At 31.8% G+C, this 24,722-nt stretch overlaps 2 protein-coding genes across 6 annotated transcripts; both read left to right on the top strand.

Moving 5' to 3' along the window:
• Positions 1–2,068: 2,068 nt before the first annotated feature.
• LOC105128419 (uncharacterized) lies at positions 2,069–4,943 on the top strand. The gene is made up of 2 exons (XM_011030075.1): positions 2,069–2,212; positions 3,261–4,943. Exon 2 carries the CDS (start codon positions 3,553–3,555, stop codon positions 4,747–4,749), a length of 1,197 nt encoding a protein of 398 aa, XP_011028377.1. The 5' UTR covers positions 2,069–2,212; positions 3,261–3,552; the 3' UTR covers positions 4,750–4,943.
• Positions 4,944–12,416: 7,473 nt separating this feature from the next.
• On the top strand, positions 12,417–22,279 carry LOC105128420 (non-lysosomal glucosylceramidase-like). 5 transcript variants are annotated; one of them, XM_011030077.1, is made up of 20 exons: positions 12,417–12,578; positions 13,413–13,501; positions 14,706–14,816; positions 15,590–15,643; positions 15,743–15,816; positions 16,257–16,353; positions 17,017–17,087; positions 17,243–17,343; positions 17,445–17,548; positions 17,624–17,677; positions 17,864–17,919; positions 18,087–18,125; positions 18,240–18,384; positions 18,493–18,674; positions 18,753–18,820; positions 19,006–19,078; positions 19,152–19,213; positions 19,304–20,213; positions 21,211–21,501; positions 21,823–22,279. In XM_011030077.1, the coding sequence occupies exons 2-20, from the start codon at positions 13,427–13,429 to the stop codon at positions 22,112–22,114; spliced, it is 2,859 nt and encodes a 952-aa protein (XP_011028379.1). In that variant the 5' UTR covers positions 12,417–12,578; positions 13,413–13,426; the 3' UTR covers positions 22,115–22,279. The 5 variants fall into 5 exon arrangements, with proteins under 5 accessions (XP_011028379.1, XP_011028378.1, XP_011028381.1 ...); XM_011030076.1 differs by having other exon boundaries at positions 13,422–13,501; XM_011030079.1 differs by having other exon boundaries at positions 13,422–13,501; positions 14,712–14,816.
• The last annotated feature ends 2,443 nt before the right edge of the window (positions 22,280–24,722 follow it).

Here is a 24,722-nt window from a genome sequence, read left to right on the forward strand (position 1 = left end):
AATTTGATTTTTATTAATGAAATCATATCTATCTTTTGTAAAGAAGAAGAAGAAGATGTCATAAAAATAAAGCAGGGCACATTTCACTATTAAAATTGTTATCTTATGAAAAAAAAAATTTATATAAAGAGAAAAATAAAAAATAAAAAGATTAAATAATTTTTATATTTATGGTTATTTGGTATTATTAATGTTGAGTTACAATATGTTGCTTGATGTTATGTTGCGAAATCAAATCAATGTTTAGTAACCAGTTATTTTATTATATTTATAAATATTTAAAGCAAGCTAAATAGTGTTTGGTTAAACTCTATTGTTGCATTTTTTTAGATAAAAATAGCAATAAAGAGTTTACTAGGAAAATATTTAAAGCATATTTTATTTATATTAAATAATTTATGATTTTTTTAAACTTACATATGAATATATTTTCTATGAAAGTAATTGTCAATTTCTTTTTTTTAAAAATTGAATATAGCGATAATAGATGTAGACCCATCATTTCAATAAAATTAATGAAATAAAAAATATTTTCAGATAAAATTATATAAAACACTAGCATGATTGGTATTTTCAGATAAAATCGTTTATCAAATATGTTGTCTCCATTGAGTTCTAATTATATATCTTCGATTCTTGGTCCAATGAATTATTGGGTCTAGGTTTTCTTATTTAATTTAGCTTTTTTAATGAGTATTCTAATTCTTGATTGTGTATCCTAAAGTTTAGTTTTTCAGGTTCACATCGTTAGCTTGATAAAATTAAATTTTATTGAAATATTACTTTGTAGTTATTAAAATTAAAATTAAAATGAAATATATAAAAAATAAAGTTTTAAAAAGATTCAATTACTCTATTATGGATTTAAAATAAATATTTTATATGTGGATATTGTTTAGAAACATAAAAAGAATCTTGAACAAGAAAAAATATAGGATGACCAAAATCTCTAGGAAGAAATTAAATTTCGTAATAGAAAATGCTAAAAAAGATAAATTTTGAATATACTAATTATTTTTTTATTTCTACACATATTTTATAGATATAAATATAATACCCACATTCAACATCATCATTTGTGAAAAATTTAACTAGTGGTATTTCGTTCTATCTAAGAAATAAAAATAAATTAAGAAATGTGATTAATATAGTAATACATGGAATGAGAATAACACTATAAGAAAATCAATACAAATCACATATTAAAACATATTGGTCGTAGATGATAAATAAAGAGCTTTATTAAATATTGTGGATCCTTTTGTTTCCATCTCTTTCTTTGATACGTGGAATGCATATCTATTTGAATGAAAATTTCCAAAAACTAATATTTAAATATTTTAAAAAATATTATATATATATATATATATATATATATTATAAGTTTGCCTTCAAATCCACTAGTAAAAAAAATCCATAGATTTAGAACATCCTTTTGCAATTATCCTTTTTTGCCAAATATTAATTTTAAAAAATCTCACTTCTTGTACTTATCATAATAGTCTTCTCCCTCTAGTATAAAATCAAACCTAACATTTTCATCAAATCAACAAAAAAATTAACATACATTTCCTCAATTTTTAAATTAAATAAAAATTATTTTTGAATAATTCTTTGCATATATATTTTCTTCAAAATCTTCAAAAAAAATATTTTTTATTTATTTAATTCTCATCAATCGAACAAAAACCTCAACCTTTATTATTATTTATTTATTTAATAGTAAAGATATTCTCGAGGCAGCTTGCCGTGAAATCAAGTTCAGATTCGTTTGGACAATCAAACAAGCTTCGCAGGAACCAAACTGGGTGAGTTACTCTAATCCTCGTTTTGGATTTCCTTAACCAGACAACCAACCGCACGGTCTTTTATTTGTTAGCCTTATTTAAATAAATAAAAAGAGAAAAGGAAAGAAATAAGACAGCTCGCCGTCAAGGCAGACCCACGTAGCTAAGGGATAAGCGACGAAGCAAAAGTCTGAAATTCGAACCTGTAGGTTCGGATTACACAGCTGGAGACAGGCTGTCTCCAACGAAGTCCCACTTAACTACACGGTCTCTCCTTCTCTCCCTCCCTCTCTCTCTCCCCCTCTCTCCCTCCCCCGCTACCTTTCTCTCGCTACCTTGGTCTTTCAAGTTAGGGTTTTTTTTTATCGTGCTTCGTTGTTGTTGGAATCCCCATTTCTCTTTAGCAGATCAAGCTTCTCTGCTTTGTAAGCTTTCGATTGATCTGATTTTTTCTCATTTTGGCTATCTTTTTTGTCTGCTTGGAGTCTTGCATCTTCCTTTACGATGATTTTTTTTGTTGCGGTTATGGTTTTCGTGTTTTTTTTTTTGCGGTTTTTTCAGTGCATGGTGATTCGGAGATGTTATGAGGATAAGGATAATTTTTTTTTATTTTTTTAAAATCATTTATTTTATATGTTTGGTTGCTGGGAAAGTGAAGAAAATGAAAATTTTGATATTTTTCTTAAACGGTTGAACTTGGAGAAAGCATAAAATTTTACCAAGGTTAATATTTTTCCCCTCGGAATTTAATAAGATCTAAATAATGTGAAACGTTGAGATTTAAATTTGGTAAAGAGGAATTAAGCATGCACTTGGAATGATTTTTTCTAATAACCATATGGAAGAAGTCTATAACGGCCCGTGTAGTGTGTTGTTTGTGATGCAGCATGATGATAACAGGGTTTCTTGTGGTTAATTATTAGTTAATTACTATATGCCAATGTTGTTCTTTGCTGGCAATGATGTTATTGCTTTTAATGGTTTCGTAGTTATTTAATGCTCCATTATGGGCTTTAGTTGTCTTCTTTTTTCTAGGAATTCTGATGTTGATTTACAGATGTGTAACTGATATAATATGCGACGCTGAATTTGGATGAATGTACTTATTTCGTCGTGAATGCCATGGAATGTATGATATATGTGATTTTGTTTGAGTCCTTGTAAAATGTGGTTAAAATTTGGGCAAGATATACTGATTGCAACGCGTCAAATATGCTATTGGTTGATAAGCAGCCTTGTTTTTCTGGCAATCTGACTCCTTTGCCTTACGTGGTAACTCTCAAACATGAACTTATCTGTTTGTAGTTTCTTGTTAAAAGATTCGTTTCAGTCGTGTAATCATTGCAAATGGTTCTTTACTTAATAAAGCTCTTCTGAGCCTGGTACTTGCAGGATTTGGGTGTTGATATGTAAATGACAAGCATGATATAAATTTTGGCACCTTTTTGAGTATTTTTAATTTTTATGCTACAGGTGATTGGGCTGGAAAACTTGAGCCAGACAGAAAGCAGTGATATGTTGTGTTGGGTTTGGATTGATTGATGTCTGGCATCACACATGGGTTTGTCATCATTACTACGTGCAGAGTGAGGGTTGATTGCTCTGGGTGACTGGTTGGTTCAGTTTTCAACAACCTGATTCCAGTATTTTTTGTGGAAATTTCCAAATCAAAATTAATCCTCGGAAGGAAGTGCATGCACGACCAGAGGAGGATTCTTTGTGTCCATGCTGGCAGAGAGCATGCGTGGAATTTGTGCTTCGGGTAATGCCCCTGACGAGTGCTGCTGCCGATGCATTGGGTGTGGTGACAATTTGTCTAGTCGTTATTTTGAGTCTTTTTGGTCTGGTGTGCATTGCTTACTCGTTTTACTTCCGCTCTCGTGTTCGTAGTCAGGGCTTTTCTCAACTCAGCTATTTTAGCGGTCCCTGGATCATCCGAATAAATATCATCTTGTTTGCAATCTGGTGGGGTGTTGGTGAAATTTTACGGTTAAGTTTGTTGAGACACAAGGGTAGAGTGTTGGATGTCCTTGACTACAAATGGCAGGAAACTGTCTGCAAATGCTACATTGTCTCGAATTTGGGTTTTGCAGAACCTTGCTTGTTACTCACCATCATATTTCTTCTTCGGGCGCCCTTACAGAAGATGGGATCGGGAGCTCTTTGTCACGGGTGGAATGGGAAAACCGCATTATGTGTCCTCCTTTATTGCCTTCCAGTGTTTTTCCTTCAGCTTGTTATTATTCTAATTGGGCCGCAATTACGGAGTAGATTGAAAAGGTTGCCTCATTATTTTACAATCACTGCTGCTCATGGGATGCAAAATGCTACCTTTTGCACTTACCCTTTATTGAATACAATCCTTCTTGGGGTTTTTGCTTCTGCACTAACTGTCTACCTGTTTTGGCTTGGAAGGCGGATTTTGAAATTGGTCATCAATAAGGGTTTGCAAAAGAGAGTATACACGTTAATATTCTCAGTTTCAAGTTTCCTTCCATTGAGGGTTCTTTTACTTGGACTATCTGTTTTATCTAAACCAGAGCATTTTCTATTTGAAGCTCTTGCTTTCTCAGCCTTTCTTGCCCTTTCATGCTGTGCTGGGGTGTGTATCTGCATGCTTGTTTACTATCCAGTTGCTGATTCTTTAGCGCTGGGAGATCTTCGAGACTTGGAGGCTAGAAGACATGCTGCCGATGAAACCATTTCCCTGGTTGCAAACCAAAGCAATCTTGAAGAAAGTGGTATGAGCCCAGGCAGAAACTCTGACGCCTCAACCAAGCGTGGATCAATTTCTTTCCGGACTTACCAAAGAGATGGCACTTCTTCAGGGCCATTTGTGGAACTGAGCCTTTTTTCACCAAGTCGAGATGCCACTCCACCAGGCTCACCTCCACCGCTCGGCTGGCCTATGCGCCCGCTTTTGGACCTGAAAACTGGGCGAGGAAGTGAGTTCGCGCAGTGAATATCAATTTTGTGATTAAGAAAAACTGATTGTAAAGGGTTAGTTTCCAAAAGGATTTTTATTATTGGTTTGTTTTCTAGTGTTAGATTATCCTGGTTTTTGGGTCAGTGATTCCAAGATCTGCTTCTCTTCTTTTTGTAACATTTTTAATGTTGATTTTTATTGGCGTCTTTCTAAATAGCCTCTTCAGTTAAGGCAAGGTGCTTTCTCTTGTATTAATAAACCGTAAACAACAATGTCTAAGCTGGATCATTTAGAGGAAGAACTTTTTGCAGCCCAGAATATCTAAAACCATCGCTCCCCTTGGATCCTGTTGGAGATCATGTCTGGTGGATGTATTTCTCCACTCGGCGAGTACCTATAGAACAAGCTATACTCGTTAATGATTCATAAAACCACAAAATATAGTCTAAACTTTAAATCCATGCATAAACCTATAATAACCCTGCATGATACATAGTATAAAAATATACACATCACATTGAAAGAAATAAGATTATCTTTGAAATAGGTCGAGTAGGGCCGGGGAGAATGATCCTTAACTTGTATCCGCATAACTTATATCCACATTTGAAAATTAATTATTTAAGTTAATTTGTTAAACTGGTTATCTAAATTAGGTTATTTATAATTAAAAAAACCAAATAAATGTTATTTTGAAATTGACTTAATAAACCTGCAACATGGATTTTGAACCAGGTTAAACCTTGACCACATAATGATGAATAAAATTGATAAGTTAAGAGGAAAAAAAAGCAAAATAACATATAAGTAAATGGAAATGAATATTTGTTAGCAAAATGTGTCACCCCCACCCCTTTGTTTAACTACGCATGTAATTCTAAAAAGGAAAAGTAGGGCAGGTGATGGAGATGAAGGTCTAATAAACTTGTAAAATCAATAAAGAATGAAATAAAAAAAGAAAGAGAAATGACAATGTTTTGGGAAGCTCCAACAAGATTCAAAGGTCAGAGAAAAAACTTCAAAACCAAGTATGTTTAGTGTCACATTGCAAACAAAGATGATGATGCTTCAAATCCAATATGTGTGGAATTAGGTTCTTTGGTAATTGGATTATAAGTCAATCAAAGTTTATTGTTAAAAAATTTCTATTCTCCATCACCTTTATAGAAATTATCCCATGACGAGTGCCTTCTGGTACTTATAAAAAATCTTTTTTTTAGAAGATTTGAGGACTTTATGACGGCAAAATCAATAACTTTTAAGAGAAAAAAAAGAAGAGAAATGACAATGTTTTGGGAAGCTCTAACAAGATTCAAAGGTCAGAGAAAAAACTTCAAAACCAAGTATGTTTAGTGTCATATCGCAAACAAAGATGATGATGTTTCAAATCCAATATGCGTGGAATTAGGTTTTTTAAAAAATTTCTATTCTCCATCACTTTTATAGAAATTATCCCATGACGAGTGCCTTCTGGTACTTATAAAAAATCTCTTTTTTAGAAGATTTGAGGACTTTATGACGGCAAAATCAATAACTTTTAAGAGAAAAAAAAGAAATAACTACAATGAGAAGCATTAAGTTTCAAGAACCAAAGTGTTTGTTATTGTTTTGAAGTAATAAATATTCTAGCATTCAAAAGTTTTTATCTATTTTGAACCCTTTACCTAAATGGTTCGAAAGATATTTATATCCGTCAACTCTAGTAAGCCCTCTATCTTAGGAGGGTAAAGACATTTATTTCCATCGTAATATTAATGAGAATTATATATCCCTGACATAGCTAATTAATGGCGTATAAATATTCTTACCATTATCATTAACAAAAGAGACAAATATCTATGACATTAACTTCCATAATGGTCTATAAAAAAAAGATATTAGGATTCCTTCTCATCACTTAAAGATCTCTGAAGATGAGAATATATTTTTGCTAGCTGATGTCTATTAAGGGCCTTCCTTGGCATCTAAGTTTGACACTTGACCAAACCCATGCTAAGATGAGTCTGGCATGAGACAAGTCCTTTTAGCACCTAGGTTTAACACTTGGCCAAGCCCATGTCAAATTGGGTCTGCCTAGGGGCAGGTTCCTTTAGCACCTGGGCCTAGGGCTTGGTGGAGCAAATCCTAAGTAGGTCCGCCCTGGGTACATCTCCTTAGCACTTGGATTCTGTGCTTGGCCAAGCTTATACCAAGTTGGTTTCACCTAGGAACAGGTCTTTTTAGCACTTGGTTGAGCCCATGCCAAGTTAGGTCAACTCTAAGGTAGGTCCCTTTGGTAGTTGGCCAAGCTTATGCCAAGTTGAGTCAGCTTAGGGGCACATCCCCTTGACATTTAGGCTCAACACTTGGTTGAGCCTATGTCAAGTTGGGTCTATCTTGGGGCATGCCCTCTTAACACATGGGCTCAACGTTTGTCCAAGTTTATGTCAAGTTAGGTCATCCTGAGGCATGACCTGGCACATGGGCTCAAAATTTGTTCGAGCCCATGCCAAGTTAGGTTCGCCCTAATCGTTTTCTTTTAATGAATGGTTTAACCTTAGTCTTTTATGTGAGGAATGAACTCCCTAGTTTGTCAAAAGATACCGATCATAAACAAGGTAGGTAATTTAAGATACTGTTAGTTAATGTTGTTATTAGTGAAGAAATGTTAACTATTGAAGGATGAAGAGTTACAAGACTTAATTTGAATGGAATTTTTAGCAGGCAGTTAGGGACAATGCCTAAATGCTTGTACTTTGCTACGAACAAGAACATGACTATTATCTGGGTTGAGAATACTTTGTATGGGAACTTGCTTAACCCTAAAAAGATATACATACCATTCTATTACATTTTGCTTTTGACATAAATTTTTGATGAAGTTCAATTTTATCCTATGAGTTTTAAGACTAAGCCAATGCTTGTGATAAGATTATTAATCTATTGATTTTGACAATCTGGTTTATTTTTTCTTGGTAAAATGATCGATGAATTATGCTTAATACCTGCAAAAGATCCATTCTTTAGAGTTTGAGACTCTTCGATGATTAAGTCAATATTATATGAGAGAAAAAATAGTACACTTTTTGAAGAAAGCCATAGAAATATATATATATGTTATTCATAGTATAGAAAAGTCGAACCTGCCTCGTGGAGGTTACATTGGTCCCTTTTATAACTTCTAAGGTCTTTCTTTTCATGAAAAGGAAAAAATATTCACATATCAGCCAAATGTTTATGTATTATTAGGATAAAATATCCTTAACTTATTAAAGAAAATATCTCTAACTGTAAGTTTGACGGTTCGCCAGACCTATGCAAGTCAGGGTTCAGTATCTTGCTAAGCTCGAAGATGAACTGCCAGACCCACATATACTTGGACACATCACTTGGTTTTGGCTCAAAGATGGTGGGTCTGATGGTTCGTTAAACCTATGCATCGTTGAGCTCGAAGCTTAGTTGAGTCCAGGGATGATGGGTTTGTGTTCACCAAACCTATAAAAGTTTAGACTCAGCGCTTGGTTGAACTTGAAAGTGACGAATTTGGTGGTTCATGAAACCTATAGCATGAGGGCTCAATGTTTAGTTGAGCTAAAAAAATAATGGGTTTGGCAATTCATTAAACCTGCATATATCTAAGCTCAATAATTAGTGAAGGTGGTTCATGAAACCTATAGCATGAGGGTTCAATGTTTAGTTGAGCCAAAAAAATAATGGGTTTGGCAATTCACCAAACCTTCATATATCTAAACTCAACAATTAGTGGAATCCAAAGATGATGAATTATCACCCAAAATTTTATTTATTTCTTTGTAAAGGAGAACTAAGAAAAAACAAAAAATAATTATCCATCCTTTTTCACTTAAGTTTTTGTATATTAGAATAATGAATTGATTGATTATTGAATATTAGGAAGAAATTTAAATATAATCTCATTTATTTTTAAGAGATCATTATGAAAAAAAATGAATTAACATAATATGATATGTTAGTTTTTTTCAAATTTATGTCTATGGAATAAATTAGATGGGGTTTGGGTTTTTCAAATGAGAGCATTTCTATTTTTTTAAAGTATCTAATAATATAATTAAATTGAAGAATAATTACATTCTGATGATAATTTTTTGGTCAAACCGTATTAAATGAAAATCAATTTAAGTTTCCAATTTTTTTATATATTTAAGTTTTCCCTCCTATTCAAGTTTTCATATTTGAATTTTTATTGTTTTAATTTGTTGATTTGTTTTTTGACCTTTTTTTTTTCAATTTATAACACCTATTCTTTTTATAATATATATATATTCCGGTGAGATCATTTTTTGTCACGTACAAGTTAGAGACCTCACGTGGTAGTTGAACTCAACTACTTCAGCAATTGCAAAGTCAATTGTCGGCCGAAACTAAATAGAAAAATAAAATAAAATTAGACACTCAAATAATTGAATAAAAGTTCTGAATAAAATCAAAGAATAACTAGACTTGATTGTCTAGTAGTGAGATAATTTTCGCTTTTAAATATATTTTATTTAAAAATATTATATTAATATTTTTTAATGTTTTTTTAATAAATTCGATGTTCTCATATATAAAAATAAAAAGAATATTATTTTAATATATTTTTAAATAAAAATTACTTTAAAAAAATATTTCATATTATAATACCAAACACACAAACATACTTCCAGAAGTACAAGTTGGGCTAATTTTCTTCCTACCTTCAAGGTTATTTTCTATATGATAATAATTACATGCATATCACATAATTGATTTTGGTGGTTTGGTCATAAAATATTACTAGAATTAAGACAGATTGACAACTTTTTTATTTTGGAAGAACAATATTAACTTAATTATATAAGATCAGGCCGGCCCATTCCCCCACAACTTGAGCTAATTCCACAAATATTAATGTAAATACCCAGGTTCTTTATTAATTTGGTCTTGATAAGCTGCTATTATTATTATTATTATTATTATTATTATTATTATTATCAATGTTAACTTTTGTATTAATTAGATTTTAATTGGATAAGCCGAGTTTTTAATCGAGTTAATCAATTCAATTATTTAAATTTAAATTACAACCAAATCAACTTGCAAGGTCATGTTAGTGCTAATAAAGGATTAATCTGATCATTTTATAAAAGATTAAGGACTTACTTTGATCTACTCTTGCACAAGGTGTAGATAGGCTTAGCATTCTCATTGAGTATTAAGAATAAGCTAACCATCTAGGTGGTGACCAAGTGGTAAGGACTTGGGATCAAGGAGTTTGCTCCCTCTGTGGTCTCAGGTTCGAGTCCTTAATTACTCATATGATAGCCACTGGAGGCTTACATGGTCGTTAACTTCAGGGCCGGTGGAATTAATCATGGTGCGCGCAAGTTGGCGCGGACACCCACGTTAATCTAAAAAAAAGAATAAGCTACAACCACTTGAGCTAGAAGAAGCTCTTAATTTGGTAGTGTGACAACCATGCATGCTACCGTCTAGACTATACTATATATAATTACTTTATCATAAGATGAATATAAGGGAATTATTTCTATATTATAATGTTCATTTACAAGCTATAACTAAGAGAATGGTGATAAATTACTAAATATCCTTTTAAAAAAATACTAATCACAATAATTTTATTTTATTTTTATCCTGTAGGCATCTAAAATTATATACATTCTATATGATATTGATGGTAAATAATTAATATATACTTTTAATTGGTGATGAATATTTATATATTCTGGCATTTGGAGATATTTTTTAATTACGTGATTTTTTGGTATGATTTATCACTGCTTATAAGATTTTATGCCGTCCTTCTAATTAAAGATATAAATATCATTTTTGTTGCACATACTACAAAATATAGATGGTGATTAATTAATAATTAATTTTGAAAAATTAAAAAAAAAGAATAAATTATATATATATATATAGACACACTCATATAAAGCCAAAAAAGAATTAAATTGTCAACTACTTGATTGAGAAAGAAACAGGAAACGAAGATGCTAATTTAGTGCTTTTCGATTTGTATTTAATTATTCATCATTTATTTATTTAATTGCCTGTTTTGTTTTGCAATTTAGTCCGTACGTTTCATTTCCATTGTGCCCTCCCTAAACAGGCTCCAAAAATAATGTTTATATATAGAGTTTACATGACATTTAATACAGATCTTGATTAATTTCGAAAATAAAATTGTGGAATCTCGAACAAATCTCAATTTGTGAGTTAATAATAATAATAATAATAATAATAAAATATTCTCAAATTAATTTGTGAGTTAATATGATTTAAGTTTCTCTAATATACCTCCAAACATTAGAAAAAATATATTTCTATATTCTAAGTTTCAAACTTGAAAATTTAAAATAGAAAACAAATAAGTTTACCACCAAATCAACCTATAGTTAATTTAAATAATGTTTCAGAATATAAATGGAAAATACAAAAGAAAATAAAAAAACATTTGATTAAAAAGAAAAAAATATAAATATAAAATAAATATATTTTTAAAATAATTTTATGATGAATTCTTATATTTTAAAACATAGAGTATATGAAAATATATATGTTTTATCTCTATAACAGTTTATTTTGTAATGTAGTATTTTTACATGGTTTTAATATATTAATATAAAAAATAATTTTTAATAAATATTAATATATTTGTAAATAAAAAATATTTTAAATTATAATCTTATTAATCAATACTCCTCCTCGACAGGCTCGACAAAACCAAATGAAATGTTAGAAATTCATCAGATTAGGTAATAATTTAATGAAACCTCAAAACCAAATAAAAACGTGGGACCAGAACACAACAACTATTATTATTACAGAAAAGGTACTGATTTAGATTTTTTTATTTTTAAAATATTTTTTATGGTTATAATTAATTTTTTTTTAAAATATAATTAGATGTGATTGGTTAGATTAAAAAAATAAATATTTTAAAAAATATAATTAGATGTGATTGGTTAGATTTAGATATATGTTTGATAAAAATTATTGTTGAGATTTATATGTAGCAAAAAAAAATTTTAGTTATAGTTGTTTTTTAAAAGTATTTTTTACTTGGAATTACATCAAAATAATTTTTTTATTTTTAAAAAATTATTTTTGATATCAACGTATCAAAATATCTGAAAATATAAAAATAATTAATTTAAAATAAAAAAAAAAAATAAAATTTAAATTTAAAAAAATATTTTTGAAACACAAAAACAAATAAAATTTTATAAAATTCAGTTAAAAAATATGTATAAACTAATTCATAAAAACTATATTTTTAGATGTCTCCCACAGTATAAAACTGCAATTTGATGTATTACTAAATATCTAACTATGTTTTTTGCACTCCAAATATAGAGGTAGGTGAAAAATAAACAGACCCTTAAAATAATTTGAGTTTATTTTGTAAGGTAATATTTGAAAATAGGGTTAAAGCCGTATTTTTTTAAAATTTAAAATTCATTTTTTTAAAACATTAAAATTATTTTAATATATTAATATTAAAAATAATTTTTAAAATATAAAATTAATATTATTTTAATATATTTTAAAATAAAATAAACTTTAAATTACAACCACAAGGTTAGATAAAAAAACAAAAACAAAAACAAAACAACAATAATATAAGGAAACCTCGTAATCAAATTAAAATGTGGGACCAGAACACGACAACAACTATTATTATTATTATTATTATTACAAGGAAACAAAAAAAAGAGCACCTGGTTTCTTATCAAACGAAGGCTTCATTCAAGCTCTGCACGTTATATCAAGATCTCCATCTTACTCGCGAATATTCTTATCCTCTCCAAACCCATTTTAGCCTTGAGGAGACCATCTGTATGATCTTACTACTCTTTCTTGAGGTTAGTTTTCTTCATCCTCTTCTTCTATCTTGATGCAGTTCCAGATCTTCCAAGTACTGTTTCACAAGCATATATATATATATATATATATATTGCTAGTTAGCTCATGAATCCTTGTATTTCTCTCTGTGTTCGGTCAAGGCTTCATTTATTCATGTGAAGTATGCATCTATGCTGTGATTTCAACTAGAATATGTCTGTCATGCAGTTCACTACAAGAATTCACAGACAACAGACATGTTCATATCAATAATTGATGTTTACATGGCCTCTGTTTGGCTAGCATCAGACCCAGTTTTCTCAGAACTTTATACACTATCAAGGCATGTTTATTTTCTTAAACGTGCTCAAAGATTTGTAAACACATTAATTATTGATGTATATGTATGTTAATTTGTATCCGGCCATTTGTGTACGCACCTAGTATTACGTACACAATGGAGGTTGCTAGTGCTGGGTATGATTGTCGGTGGTCACCCTGTGTGTGTGTGTGTGTGTGTGTCATTTGGTGCTTACTTATTAAGGGCCGAAGGCAAAGAATAAAGAAGCTCCGTACAGGTTAAAGTTTTTAAAAAATAAAAAAACATCATGAAAATTCTTAAAATATTCAATTTTATTTTTCCAGAATATTTTTACTTATTAAAAGGTTATTGTAATACTTTATATAGAAAAAACCCTACTAAATTAGGAAAAACATTCTCTTCAAATAGAAAAAAATAAAATTAGAAAAGCATAATAAAATAATATTAACCAATAAAAACACTTATTCTTTTTTCTAAAGAAACTCCTGCATCTTATTTTGCTTATCTAAATTGATATGGACTGAGTTTCTAGTTATTGCAGGAAAGATGACGGAAAGAAAGATATCGATGAATGGTTTCGATGAAGAACAAGGAGAACCTTCAAATTCTCCGGCGGATAAGGTACATTTGCTGTAGCCAGTTGAGACATTGTCTCTGCGTGGTTGGAAGGCTTGTATTGTGTTTGTTAGACTTTAACAAGGTTTTTAGTTGAATTTCTTACAACCTATACAAATTTTCTTCCGCATCTGCAGTTATATTTGAGTTTATTATCGTTTGCTTGCCTAAGGATTTGATTGACTCGGTTTAACCATAATCAACTCATTTTAAAAAATAAAATAATATAATTTTGATTTAAAAAAAAATAATTAATTTAGATTTGATCTATTAATCCATAAATACTAACATACACTTTAAACATGCTCAGATTGGGTAATGCATCCTAATTCCAACATGCTTGAGTCTAGATAACGCGGCTGAATCCATTTTTTATTTGTAATAGACTCGAGTTTAACACTTATTATAGATTTTTTTAGAACCCCACGTAGGTATTATTTTAAATAGAATATAACTTAAAATGTTATAAATATAAAATTACACCACAACCTCTCCTCTCTACAAAAAAACAATATTAATAAATTATAAATACACTATGAATCCTTTAAGTTAAAAATTCAAAATCTTTTTATTTTTAATATTTTTAAAATGTATATTTTTAAAGTTTATCTCTCTAAAATATCATTGTACTTTTTTTCTTCTACAAAGCTACTAACTTTTATTGCTAAAGAATCTCACGTTCATTAAATAAGATTTTTTGTAAATACTAGTTACCAATCACTTAACTTACCAGATACTATCTATTATTACAATAATTATTGTCAACTTATTTTATCAACATCATCTGTTATTATTTACTAACTTTTTAGGCTTTCAATGTTAAATTATCAAATACATTAACTATGAATGAATAATAGATTAAATTATTTAAATTAAAATATCAACAAATTATTCAATACATAACTTTTTTCGTAAACAATTTGTATTTTGAGACTCATCAAAAAGCAATTATAAAGTTTTGCCAACATAGATAATTATCAGGATAATCTTTTTTATTATGCTTACTCGAAGACATTAGAATTATAATATCTTTATACGATTATGTAATTTACTTCTATTATGCAATGAACATGGAGGACAGTTCACATGATCACCGTAGCTTCTCATCTTTCTTGGTCTCTCCCCTTTTTCTTTAGTTTCTAAGTAGAGTTCTTCGATACTTAAACCTTTCAATGCTAATCTTGTATATGATTTCTTTTTGAATGTCTAGATTAAGGTTGATCCTGGCAAACCTGCACCACTGACCTGGCAGCGGAGATCAGACACCAGTGAAACTGTCCTTTCACAGTTCACTTTAACTTGGCAAGAGATACTTCGTATGGTAAGTGAGTGTTGTTCCTTCTGCCCTACAGATCCTAACGTTACGTACTATTATGTCCATGCCAAAGCACTGTGATGGAAAGGCCCTGGTATCGAGTGAATATTTGTACAAATATTTGAAATACTGGGCGTGAAACATTAGCAAGTGAAGCAGTGGTGAAAAGTTGTAGATATGCTAACTCAAGAAAAATTGAGTTGAAGGTAGTGTTGAGTCGGCTACACCTGAACGGTTCTCTTTTGTTCTTGTGGTAGTGAGGCATAATCCACTTCATGTAAAGGAGAAGCACAAGGTTGCAGAAGATGGAGGAAGAGAGAAGAGAAAAGGGTTGTGGTGATGGACATCTCTCTTTATGGCTTTGTTTTTTTTTTTTTTTGTTCTTTTCTGGAATTTTTGGTAGAAGATTTGAGCTTGATATCCCTTTACAAAGTAACATAGAACATAAGGAAAAATAGACGAAAAACTATGCAAAACTCGAGGCAAAAGAGGCTGAAAAAACGGAAGAGAGAATAAGGCAGAAGATACTGCAAGATTTTTCAGAACGTCTCCCCTTCAAAACCAAAACTGATCCCGACATTTTTTCTTAATTGCCCGTCATAGAAAGAAGAAGAAAAAAATGACACGTGCACCAAAGGCTGTTTATACAAAGTGAAAATCTAAACTTCTGAGACTTCATAACATCACCTGTTACTACTCTATCATCAATACTTTTTAGGTGGGAAATCCTTGTCCTTGGTATCTATATCCATGAAGAGATGGTTTCTTTGTTTTTGCAGGCCCCTATAGGTATTCGACTATGGCGTTATGTCAGAGAAAATGCCAAAAAAAAGGTAGTAACTTCTATCACAATCGCCTCATTGTACCTTGATATGTTATCTATGGTGAGGAACCACAAAGAACAGACTAATCTTGGCTTTTACCTTCTGCAGAAGGGTATTTGTATCGATCCTTTTGCAAAGCGCAATGTTACATCTTCTCATGGCATTCCAGTAGGTGGTGTTGGGTAGGTGCCAATTCCTAAAACACAAGAAAGAATTCACATTTATGTTTGTTCATTGTTCATTGTTCATTGTATAGCTAGGAACACAAGTATAAAACCAGGCTTGGCCTGGGAAGTCAACTTGGTGATCGGTGGACCTATAACCTAACTCGGGCTGAGTTTTACTTCAAACTGAGTTTGTTTTTTTTTTTTTTTTTATCAAAACGATGTGATGTGGAAGTCTTGTGTAATGGGAAACATATCATAGGATGTTCATAGGTAAATTTGCACTCATGGTAAACTGTACTGATGTCATATTGGCCTGTGGCTGTCAGGAGTTTACCAGAAGATGCAACCTGAAATCAATGCATCATCTGTTTCATTGTTGTTGTAAAAGTTCATTGATCATTTAATGAATTCTCTTTTAATGCCTGTTTTCTTTTAATAAAATCAACAATGTACAGCTCAGGAAGCATTGGAAGGAGTTACAAAGGTGAATTTCAGCGTTGGCAACTGTTCCCCAGAGTAGAAGAAAAACCTGTTTTAGCAAATCAATTTTCTGTAAGTTTAACATGAATCCCTGGAAAAAAGAATTGCCAATGCATCTCTTTTGCACTTCGTCTCTTTGGGAGGTTAAATGGAAATCATTCTATTCCGTTGGCAGACATAACATGGACAAGGAGAAGCCATGGTTGTCAGACCTCGCCTAGAAATGGACACAGAAAAGGGTCTTAGGTCACCGAGTAAACAGGTTAATCTGCGGGTCGTTGAGTCACTTTACATAAAATAGTGTTGTTTTGTTCTCTTAAAAAGACTTCCTTGGAGTTTTACTGGCCATGTTTGGCTAGATGACTAAAAACTTTTTAAGATGATCTGGGTTTCACTTGATCAATGCTTTTTTCGGTTTAACTTAAAATTCAGCCGGTTTAGATCACGGGTTTCTTGGATCGACAAGCCGGGCCGGGCCGGTTCTAATAACTGCAGGGGGGAACATGTTTGTTTTGCCTTTCTAGTTTGTCCATGTAAGACAAGATGGAGTGGTGGGTTTTCCTGTGTTTGATAATGGCTAGCTGTCTCAGAACACAGCAGTCATGTTCGTGTTTCTCTATACCAGACTAAAGACTTGCACGCAACTATTTCTGTGATATCAGACTAAAACGCATAAAGCTCTACTTCTTGCCTGCATGTGACTTGGTTTCTTAATTTGAATGCTATTGCGTGCAGATTTTTGTTTCCCGCTCAAATGGTAAAAAATACTGTAGCGTACTGTGCTCAAGGAGTCCAGACATGCTTGAGTAAGTGATTGCATTATCGCCTGATTAGCTTACAATTGATACATGAATGTTGTTTCTAATTCAACTTGAAAATCAGATAAGATTGAGTTTGAACTTTGATAGAAATATAGACAAAGAAATGGAAAAACAGTCACCGATGTTGTCCGCATACTCAGAGAACCTGCAGGTTCAGGGATAGAATCTTGGGAATGGAATCTGAAGGGAGATAATTCCACATATCATGCTTTATACCCCAGGGCTTGGACTGTATACGAGGGTAACCTACATTTGCAAGTAGTATGTATACATCTCAGATTATTATGAACTCTGTTTTGGATATATTATCATACATCTGGATGCCTTTCTCCTCAAGCTCAGGCGAACCTGATCCAGAACTCAGGGTTGTTTGTCGTCAAATTTCACCTGTTATTCCTCATAATTACAAGGAGAGCAGCTTTCCTGTCTCAGTTTTTACCTTCACGGTAGGAACGGGAAACTTGATTCTTGGACATTAAGTGCAGTCTGCCCTGTTACTAAGAGTGGAATGTTTATTTCAGCTCTATAATTCTGGGAAGACTGCTGCTAATGTCACCTTGCTTTTCACATGGACAGTAAGTACTTTGATTTTTTTAACCTCTGCACTGATACTTTTGTGTTGTTTCTCCTGGTTTCTTTGTTTATTTCATCTGCAATGAGTGCTAAAGATGTTTCTCAAGATCCTTTAAAACTGTCTGACAATTGAGAAGCAACTGAAACTCATGCAACTTACACCTCTGTGTCGATTTGTGCCGATTCAGAATTCTGTTGGAGGGATTTCTGAATTTTCTGGCCAGCACCTCAATTCAACAAAAATGTAAGTCGTTGTGCGTGTGTGCGCGCGAATGTTATTGTATTGCTCTAATTTCCAACACTAGTTGCTAATACAAGACTTATTCTTTTTTGCTTCTATTTATATAAAGCATTTGGATGTGCATGTAATGGTTGTAATCAATGCTAATCGGCAAGATTATTGATTTCTAGGATGGAGGATGGTGTGCATTGTGTACTTCTATATCACAAGTAAGTTCCTTTCCTTGGAAAGGCATATTGTTTCTGGATTTGGTGGGATTGATTTGTAAGTTTATGGCATGTGTCAGAATTTCTTATAATGAACTCGTCTTGTTTACAATACAGGACAGCAAAAGAGCTTCCCCCATTGACATTTGCAATCGCTGCACAAGAGACTCCCGGTGTCCGTGTCTCAAAATGCCCTTCCTTTGTGATATCTGGAAATTCACAAGGTGTTACAGCAAAAGAGATGTGGAATGAAGTAAAAGAGGTTGGCATACTCGTACCTTTTGTTTTGTGAAAATGTTCTCAAATGCTTCAGTCTGCATCTTCTGCTAACAAAACCTACCTAAACTTCCACTGATTTGTGTTTAAATAGCATGGATCCTTCGACAACCTCAACTCATCTGGAAAGCCAGTGCCTTCAGCACCAGGATCATCTATTGGGGCAGCCATTGCAGCTACGTCAACAGTTCCACCAGATTCTGTGTGTACAGTTAACTTTTCATTGGCATGGGACTGTCCTGAAGTAAACTTTGCGAGTGGAAGGACTTATCACAGGTAGGTTGCCAAATGCTTTATCTGAAATGGACTACAAATTGAAAGATTATCGGTGAGCTAAAATGCGGCCATCCACAGGCGTTACACAAAATTCTATGGTACTCATGGAGATGCTGCTGCAAATATTGCTCATGATGCTATTCTCGGTAAAGTCTTTTTCTGTCCTCTTTGATGACACTGGTTGCCTTAAAAAGTGCAATCACGGAACAGAAACATTTTAAAGCCAGACTGTGAATAGGAAGTACGGAGATTGATTTTACGTTAGGAAACCACAATCCTACGCTGGGAAGTTAATAAATTCATTTGAATTCCTTGTTTCCTTAAAATACAGGACATGGCCATTGGGACTCCCAGATAGAAGCCTGGCAGAGACCAATTCTTGAAGACAAGAGGCTTCCTGAATGGTGAGCTTCAGTGTGTGGTTTTCTCATTTCATGTAAACCCAGATTCTGAAGTTACTTGGAAGATTCCTTGCAGGTATCCTGTCACTCTCTTTAATGAGCTCTATTATCTTAATTCAGGGGGGACAATTTGGACAGGTATGTGGATGATGGAACCTCTTCTCTCATAGCCCAACTCATGTTTATGAATGTCTTAAACATAGTTTAGTAACATTTTGTTTATTTCAGATGGCTCTCCTCCGTTGCATAGTTTAGCAACAGTTGGAGGAAAAAAGTTCTCTCTCGACAGGACAGGTTCTGATTTAGGCCACCAGGGCGATACTTCTGTTGACATTCTTGGAAGGATGACTTCTGTGCTTGAACAAATCCACACTCCTTTAGCAACCAATTCTGCTTTAGGAACGAATTTGCTTCAAGAAGGAGAAGAAAATGTCGGCCAATTCCTTTATCTAGAAGGGATCGAGTATCCCATGTGGAACACCTATGATGTTCACTTCTATGCATCCTTCGCATTAATTATGCTGTTTCCCAAACTTCAGCTCAGCATTCAAAGGGACTTTGCAGCCGCAGTTATGATGCATGATCCCAGTAAGATGCACCTTCTACAAGATGGACAGTGTGTCACCAGGAAGGTTCTTGGAGCCGTCCCTCATGACATTGGGATTGATGACCCATGGTTTGAAGTAAATGCCTATAACCTTCACAATACTGATCGCTGGAAAGACTTGAATCCAAAATTTGTTCTCCAGGTTTACAGAGATGTAGTTGCCACAGGAGACAAGAAGTTCGCACAGGCTGTTTGGCCATCAGTTTATGTTGCAATGGCTTTTATGGATCAGTTTGATAAGGATGGTGATGGGATGATTGAGAATGATGGTTTTCCTGATCAGACATATGATACATGGTCTGTGTCTGGAGTTAGTGCATACTGTGGTGGGCTATGGGTGGCGGCCTTACAGGCTGCATCAGCCCTGGCATGGGAAGTAGGAGACAAGGATTCTGCAGAATATTTTTGGTTTAGGTTTCAGAGGGCAAAGGTTGTGTATGACAAGTTATGGAATGGTTCTTACTTCAATTATGACAACAGCGATGGTAGAAATAGCCCATCCATTCAAGCTGATCAGTTGGCCGGACAATGGTATGCTGCAATCATGCCTTGTTTAATCCTTTTGAAGATCAAATTCCTTAAGATCATTAATATAGATTTGATTGGTTAAAGTTTCCAAAGTATATGATAAGTCTATAGCAAAGATAGAATTAGGGATTTTATAAGTTTTAAAGTAGCGTTAGCCTTAAACTATAGAGAAAACTTTGATATATTTTGAAATTCAATACCACATAAATAGATTGAAAACAAAGCACACCAACTGATTATATGGTAGCTAGAGATCAAATTCCTTTAGATCATTAATATAGATTTGATTGGTTTAAGTTTCCAAAGTATATGATAAGCTTATAGCAAAGATAGAACTAGGGATTTTACAAGTTTTAAGGTAGCTTTAGCCTTAAACTATAGAGAAAACTTGGATATATTTTGAAATTCAATACTACATAAATAGATTGAAAACAAAGCACACCAACTGATTATATGGTAGCTTGACCGATCTAGTCTATAAAGGGAAAAAACTAAACCGATAATTAACTATGAAAATAAGAAAAAAAAACCCAAAAATGAAAATGAAAAAAAAAGCATCATTTGGGCCTAATTTAGGGATAAAATGACCTCATCTAATGACATAGAGCTGACCCTTTTGAAAACAAGGCTTGAAGAATGTTTCATAAAATTTATTTCAATTTAATCAAACGATTAAATTAAAAATTATGATTATTTTTATCAAAAAGTTGTTTAGTGCGTTAAGATTTATTCTTAGTTTTCATTATATTTATTTGATCCATGAACTTATCCACTAGATGTTCTACCTCAGCCCCCCCTGCTCGCTTCTGAAAGCAGTAGAAATAGCTCTATGTGTTCTTTCAAAAGCACAAACGGTAGATAAGAAATTGCTTCATATTTCTGTAGATTCCTTGCATGACAATGAACCATCCAGGCTTGAGAACTGTAGGTTTCTAATTATGGGAAAACGCATTATTCTTTTTACGGTAAAGGTTTAGCTACTAATCGATTGTGGTGGTAGGTATGCACGAGCATGCGGACTTTTGCCGATTGTTGACGAGGACAAAGCACGAAGTGCATTAGAGAAGATTTATAATTACAACTTCCTGAAGGTGCATGATGGGAAACGAGGTGCTGTAAATGGGATGCTGCCTGACGGAACAGTGGACATGTCAAATATGCAGTCGAGAGAAATATGGTCTGGGGTCACTTATGCAGTTGCCGCAACAATGATGCAGGAAGGTTTGATGGATATGGCCTTTCATACCGCAAGCGGAGTCTATGAGGCTGCGTGGGCTGAACAAGGACTTGGGTAAGTAGGAAACCTTCACCTTTTCCTTCTTCTTCTGTCTTCATGTTTTCAATCTGATAACAGCCCGACAAGCAAGCATCGACCCGGTCAAAGGTTTAGATCGCGGATTCAACTGGTCGGCTTGTGGGTCAGCAAGTCAATCAAAGCTATGATCTTTAAGAAAGCAAAATGACATAAAAAAAGAGCCCAAACCAGGCTCCTGGATCAGCCAGTACCTAGCTTGACCTGCCGAGCCGGGCTGGATTTTATAACTGTGGAAGCATGTAAGAAGCCATGAACCATGGAATGCTGAGTAACAGGTTGGTGCTGTGTTAATTACAGGTATTCTTTTCAAACTCCGGAAGGTTGGAGCACCAATGGCCAGTATAGATCTCTAGGCTACATGAGGCCTTTGGCCATCTGGGCAATGCAGTGGACTTTATCAAGACCAAAACTTCACAAGCAGGAAATGAACTTCCAAGTCAAGCTGGAGGATTCTCTCCTAGGGCAGCACCAGCACCATGCTGGATTTGCAAAAGTTGCTCGCTTTCTCAAGTTGCCAGAAGAGGAATCATCTGTGAGTTACTTGCAGTCCTTGTTCGACTATGCTTGCAAGAAGTTTGGCTATGCTTAGATTTTTCTTCTTCTTTTCAAGTATTGATACGTTTGCATACTATCATATATATTATGCTGCAATTTTTATTTTTATTGTTTTTTTACTGGAAAACAGGTTAAACATCAGAAATAAGAAATTATTAAATAGATTTAGTTTATTATACCATTTATAAATTAAGCCTGACATGATAGCATCCAGTATGTTATTATGAAAATGTTCTATTTAATACAATTATGATTTGGATAGAAGATAATATAATTGTGCTTGAATTACTAACAGTTGATGGTGGAAGGGTAGAGTGTTGGGAAATTTTGCCGGATGATTGGACGTGCTATGAAACACGCTTTTACATGCAGGATGCTTGCTTATTTTTAGATTATAAAAGTGTTTTAAAAAAAAATTAAAATTTTTAAATTTTTTTATTTTCAATTAATATTTTTTATGATTTTAAAGCTGATTTTAAAAATAATTTTTTTAAAATAAAAAAATATATTTTTGATATATTTTTAAATAAAGAATATTTTAAAAAATAATAACAACCACACAACCAAACAAGTTTTAAATTTTTATGGTTAATACTAAAAATAAATTTTAAAAAATAAAAAATATTATTTTAATATATTTAAAAAAAACCTTAAAAAATAATAAAAAACCCTTAAAACAGTGGGATACAATTAAAAATTATATAACCCAAAATGTTGTAAATGTTGGCTAACAACTTTGTAAAGTCACCTTTAAATATAAAGTAAGAAAGCATTGATACATAGACAACACGATACTTATCATTAAATAAATAAATAAATATATTCAAAATTAACTCTCCTCGTAAACAAATAATTAAGGAACGAAGGCAAGAAGAAAAAAGAGGACAAATTATTTATGGGACGTTACTTCAAGAAGAGGTTTATAGTTTGTGACTAATGTGACTTGGACAGACACGCGATTTCCGGGGGTTATTAATTTTTTAAAATAAATAATATAGGGTATGGAGGCTATTTAGATGTGTTTTTTACATAAAAAAATATAAAAGTTTATATAAATATTTAATTAAATAAATTGATCATCATTTATCTAAATAAACAAGAAAAAATTGTTAACAATAACTAAAAAAAAAAGATGAATGTAAATTAAGATATTTAGTCCGATAAAATAAAATATTCACTGATTGTATTTACTAAATTTATTTATTTAACTCGATAAAAAAGATAAATTTACACCCTAAAATTGATGATTTAAAAGATAAATACATATAAAACTAATTCAATAAACTCATAGCCTAAAAAAATATTATGCAAGGCCCAATGCATTAACAATATTAATTAAAAATGAAAAATTTTTATTTCGAGAAATAAAGTTTATTTGTATAAAACCCCAAAAAAATATAGAAGAATTAAAATAATATCTTGAAAAATCAAACACAAATAAAACAATTCTAAAAAAAACTTATATTAAAAATTGGCATAAAAAACTTATGATATAGGTCATAAGACCTTAATAAATTCATAGAAATAAAATTAAAAATAATAATAAAATCAATATTAAAAAAAAAACTAATACAGAACTATAAAATCGTAAGAACTCAATCCCTAACAAATCAAATATCAAAAGATAAAACCATTAAAATAAATCAATTACATAAAAGGATCTAAAAAAAATTAAGGGAAAAAATAGCATTAATTAGAGGGCAAATAAAAAATTTTAGTTGGAGGGTTAAATTTAATTAAAAATAGCTTTAACAAAAAAAAAAACAAATCAAAAGAATGAGGGATAAAGTGGTAAAAATAAAGCAAAAAATAAACTTTAATTGAATGATGAAATTGAAAGCAAAAACAAAACTTCAACAAAAGCTCTAAGGAAAAAAATTAAAATTTTTAAAAATAAGGGTCGAAATGAAAAACAAAACAAATGATAAATTTTAATTGAAGGACTAAATTGAAAAAAAAAACTTCTTTAAAAGGAATAAGAATAAAATTAAACATTAAAAGAATGAGGACCAATACTATAAAAAGAATAAGTATAAGTATGAAATCATAAATTAAAATAATGAGGACTGAAACTAAAATAAAAACATGAGTAAGTATAATTGAAGGACTAAATTGCAAAAAAAAAACTTATGTAAAGGGAATAAGAACACAATGAGAAAAAAAATAAGAATTGAAATTGACAAAAAAAATGGTAATAATATATTTTAACTGTAAAAAAAACAAAAACAAAAATAAAAATAATTATTGATGACAATCCAATCATCATCATCCTCCAAACATAATGTCATATGACAGAGACAATAAAAGATACATATATATCCTTAAGCAAAGTTTTTGGTTAATGATTTTAAATTTTTTTAATTTTAGAAATAAAAAAATATTTTTACTATATAATAAAAAAAATACATATATACCCTTAAATGAATAATAATTGCATTGTAACCAACATGGAAACAATTATTCTACCCTTCAATAGTGCTTTAAATATAAAATGATAAAAGGATGAAATAATAATTATATTATAACTATATTGAAAATATTATTCTATCATTAAACAAAGTTTCAAACATAAAATAATAAAGGGTATAATAATAATTTTACAAACTAGGGGATTTAGTGCCTATTTGTTTATGCGGTAGCTT

This window comes from Populus euphratica, unplaced genomic scaffold (assembly GCF_000495115.2).
Source record: "Populus euphratica unplaced genomic scaffold, PopEup_1.0 scaffold14.1, whole genome shotgun sequence".
Classification (NCBI taxonomy): domain Eukaryota; kingdom Viridiplantae; phylum Streptophyta; class Magnoliopsida; order Malpighiales; family Salicaceae; genus Populus; species Populus euphratica.

Coding starts and splice junctions, on each gene's coding strand:
- LOC105128419 (XM_011030075.1), top strand. CDS start 3,553: ATGCCCCTGACGAGTGCTGCTGCCGATGCATTGGGTGTGGTGACAATT.
- LOC105128420 (XM_011030077.1), top strand. CDS start 13,427: ATGACGGAAAGAAAGATATCGATGAATGGTTTCGATGAAGAACAAGGA. Junction 17,549..17,623: donor TCTCAGTTTTTACCTTCACG/GTAGGAACGGGA, acceptor TGTTTATTTCAG/CTCTATAATTCTGGGAAGAC. Junction 18,675..18,752: donor AGTGGAAGGACTTATCACAG/GTAGGTTGCCAA, acceptor GGCCATCCACAG/GCGTTACACAAAATTCTATG.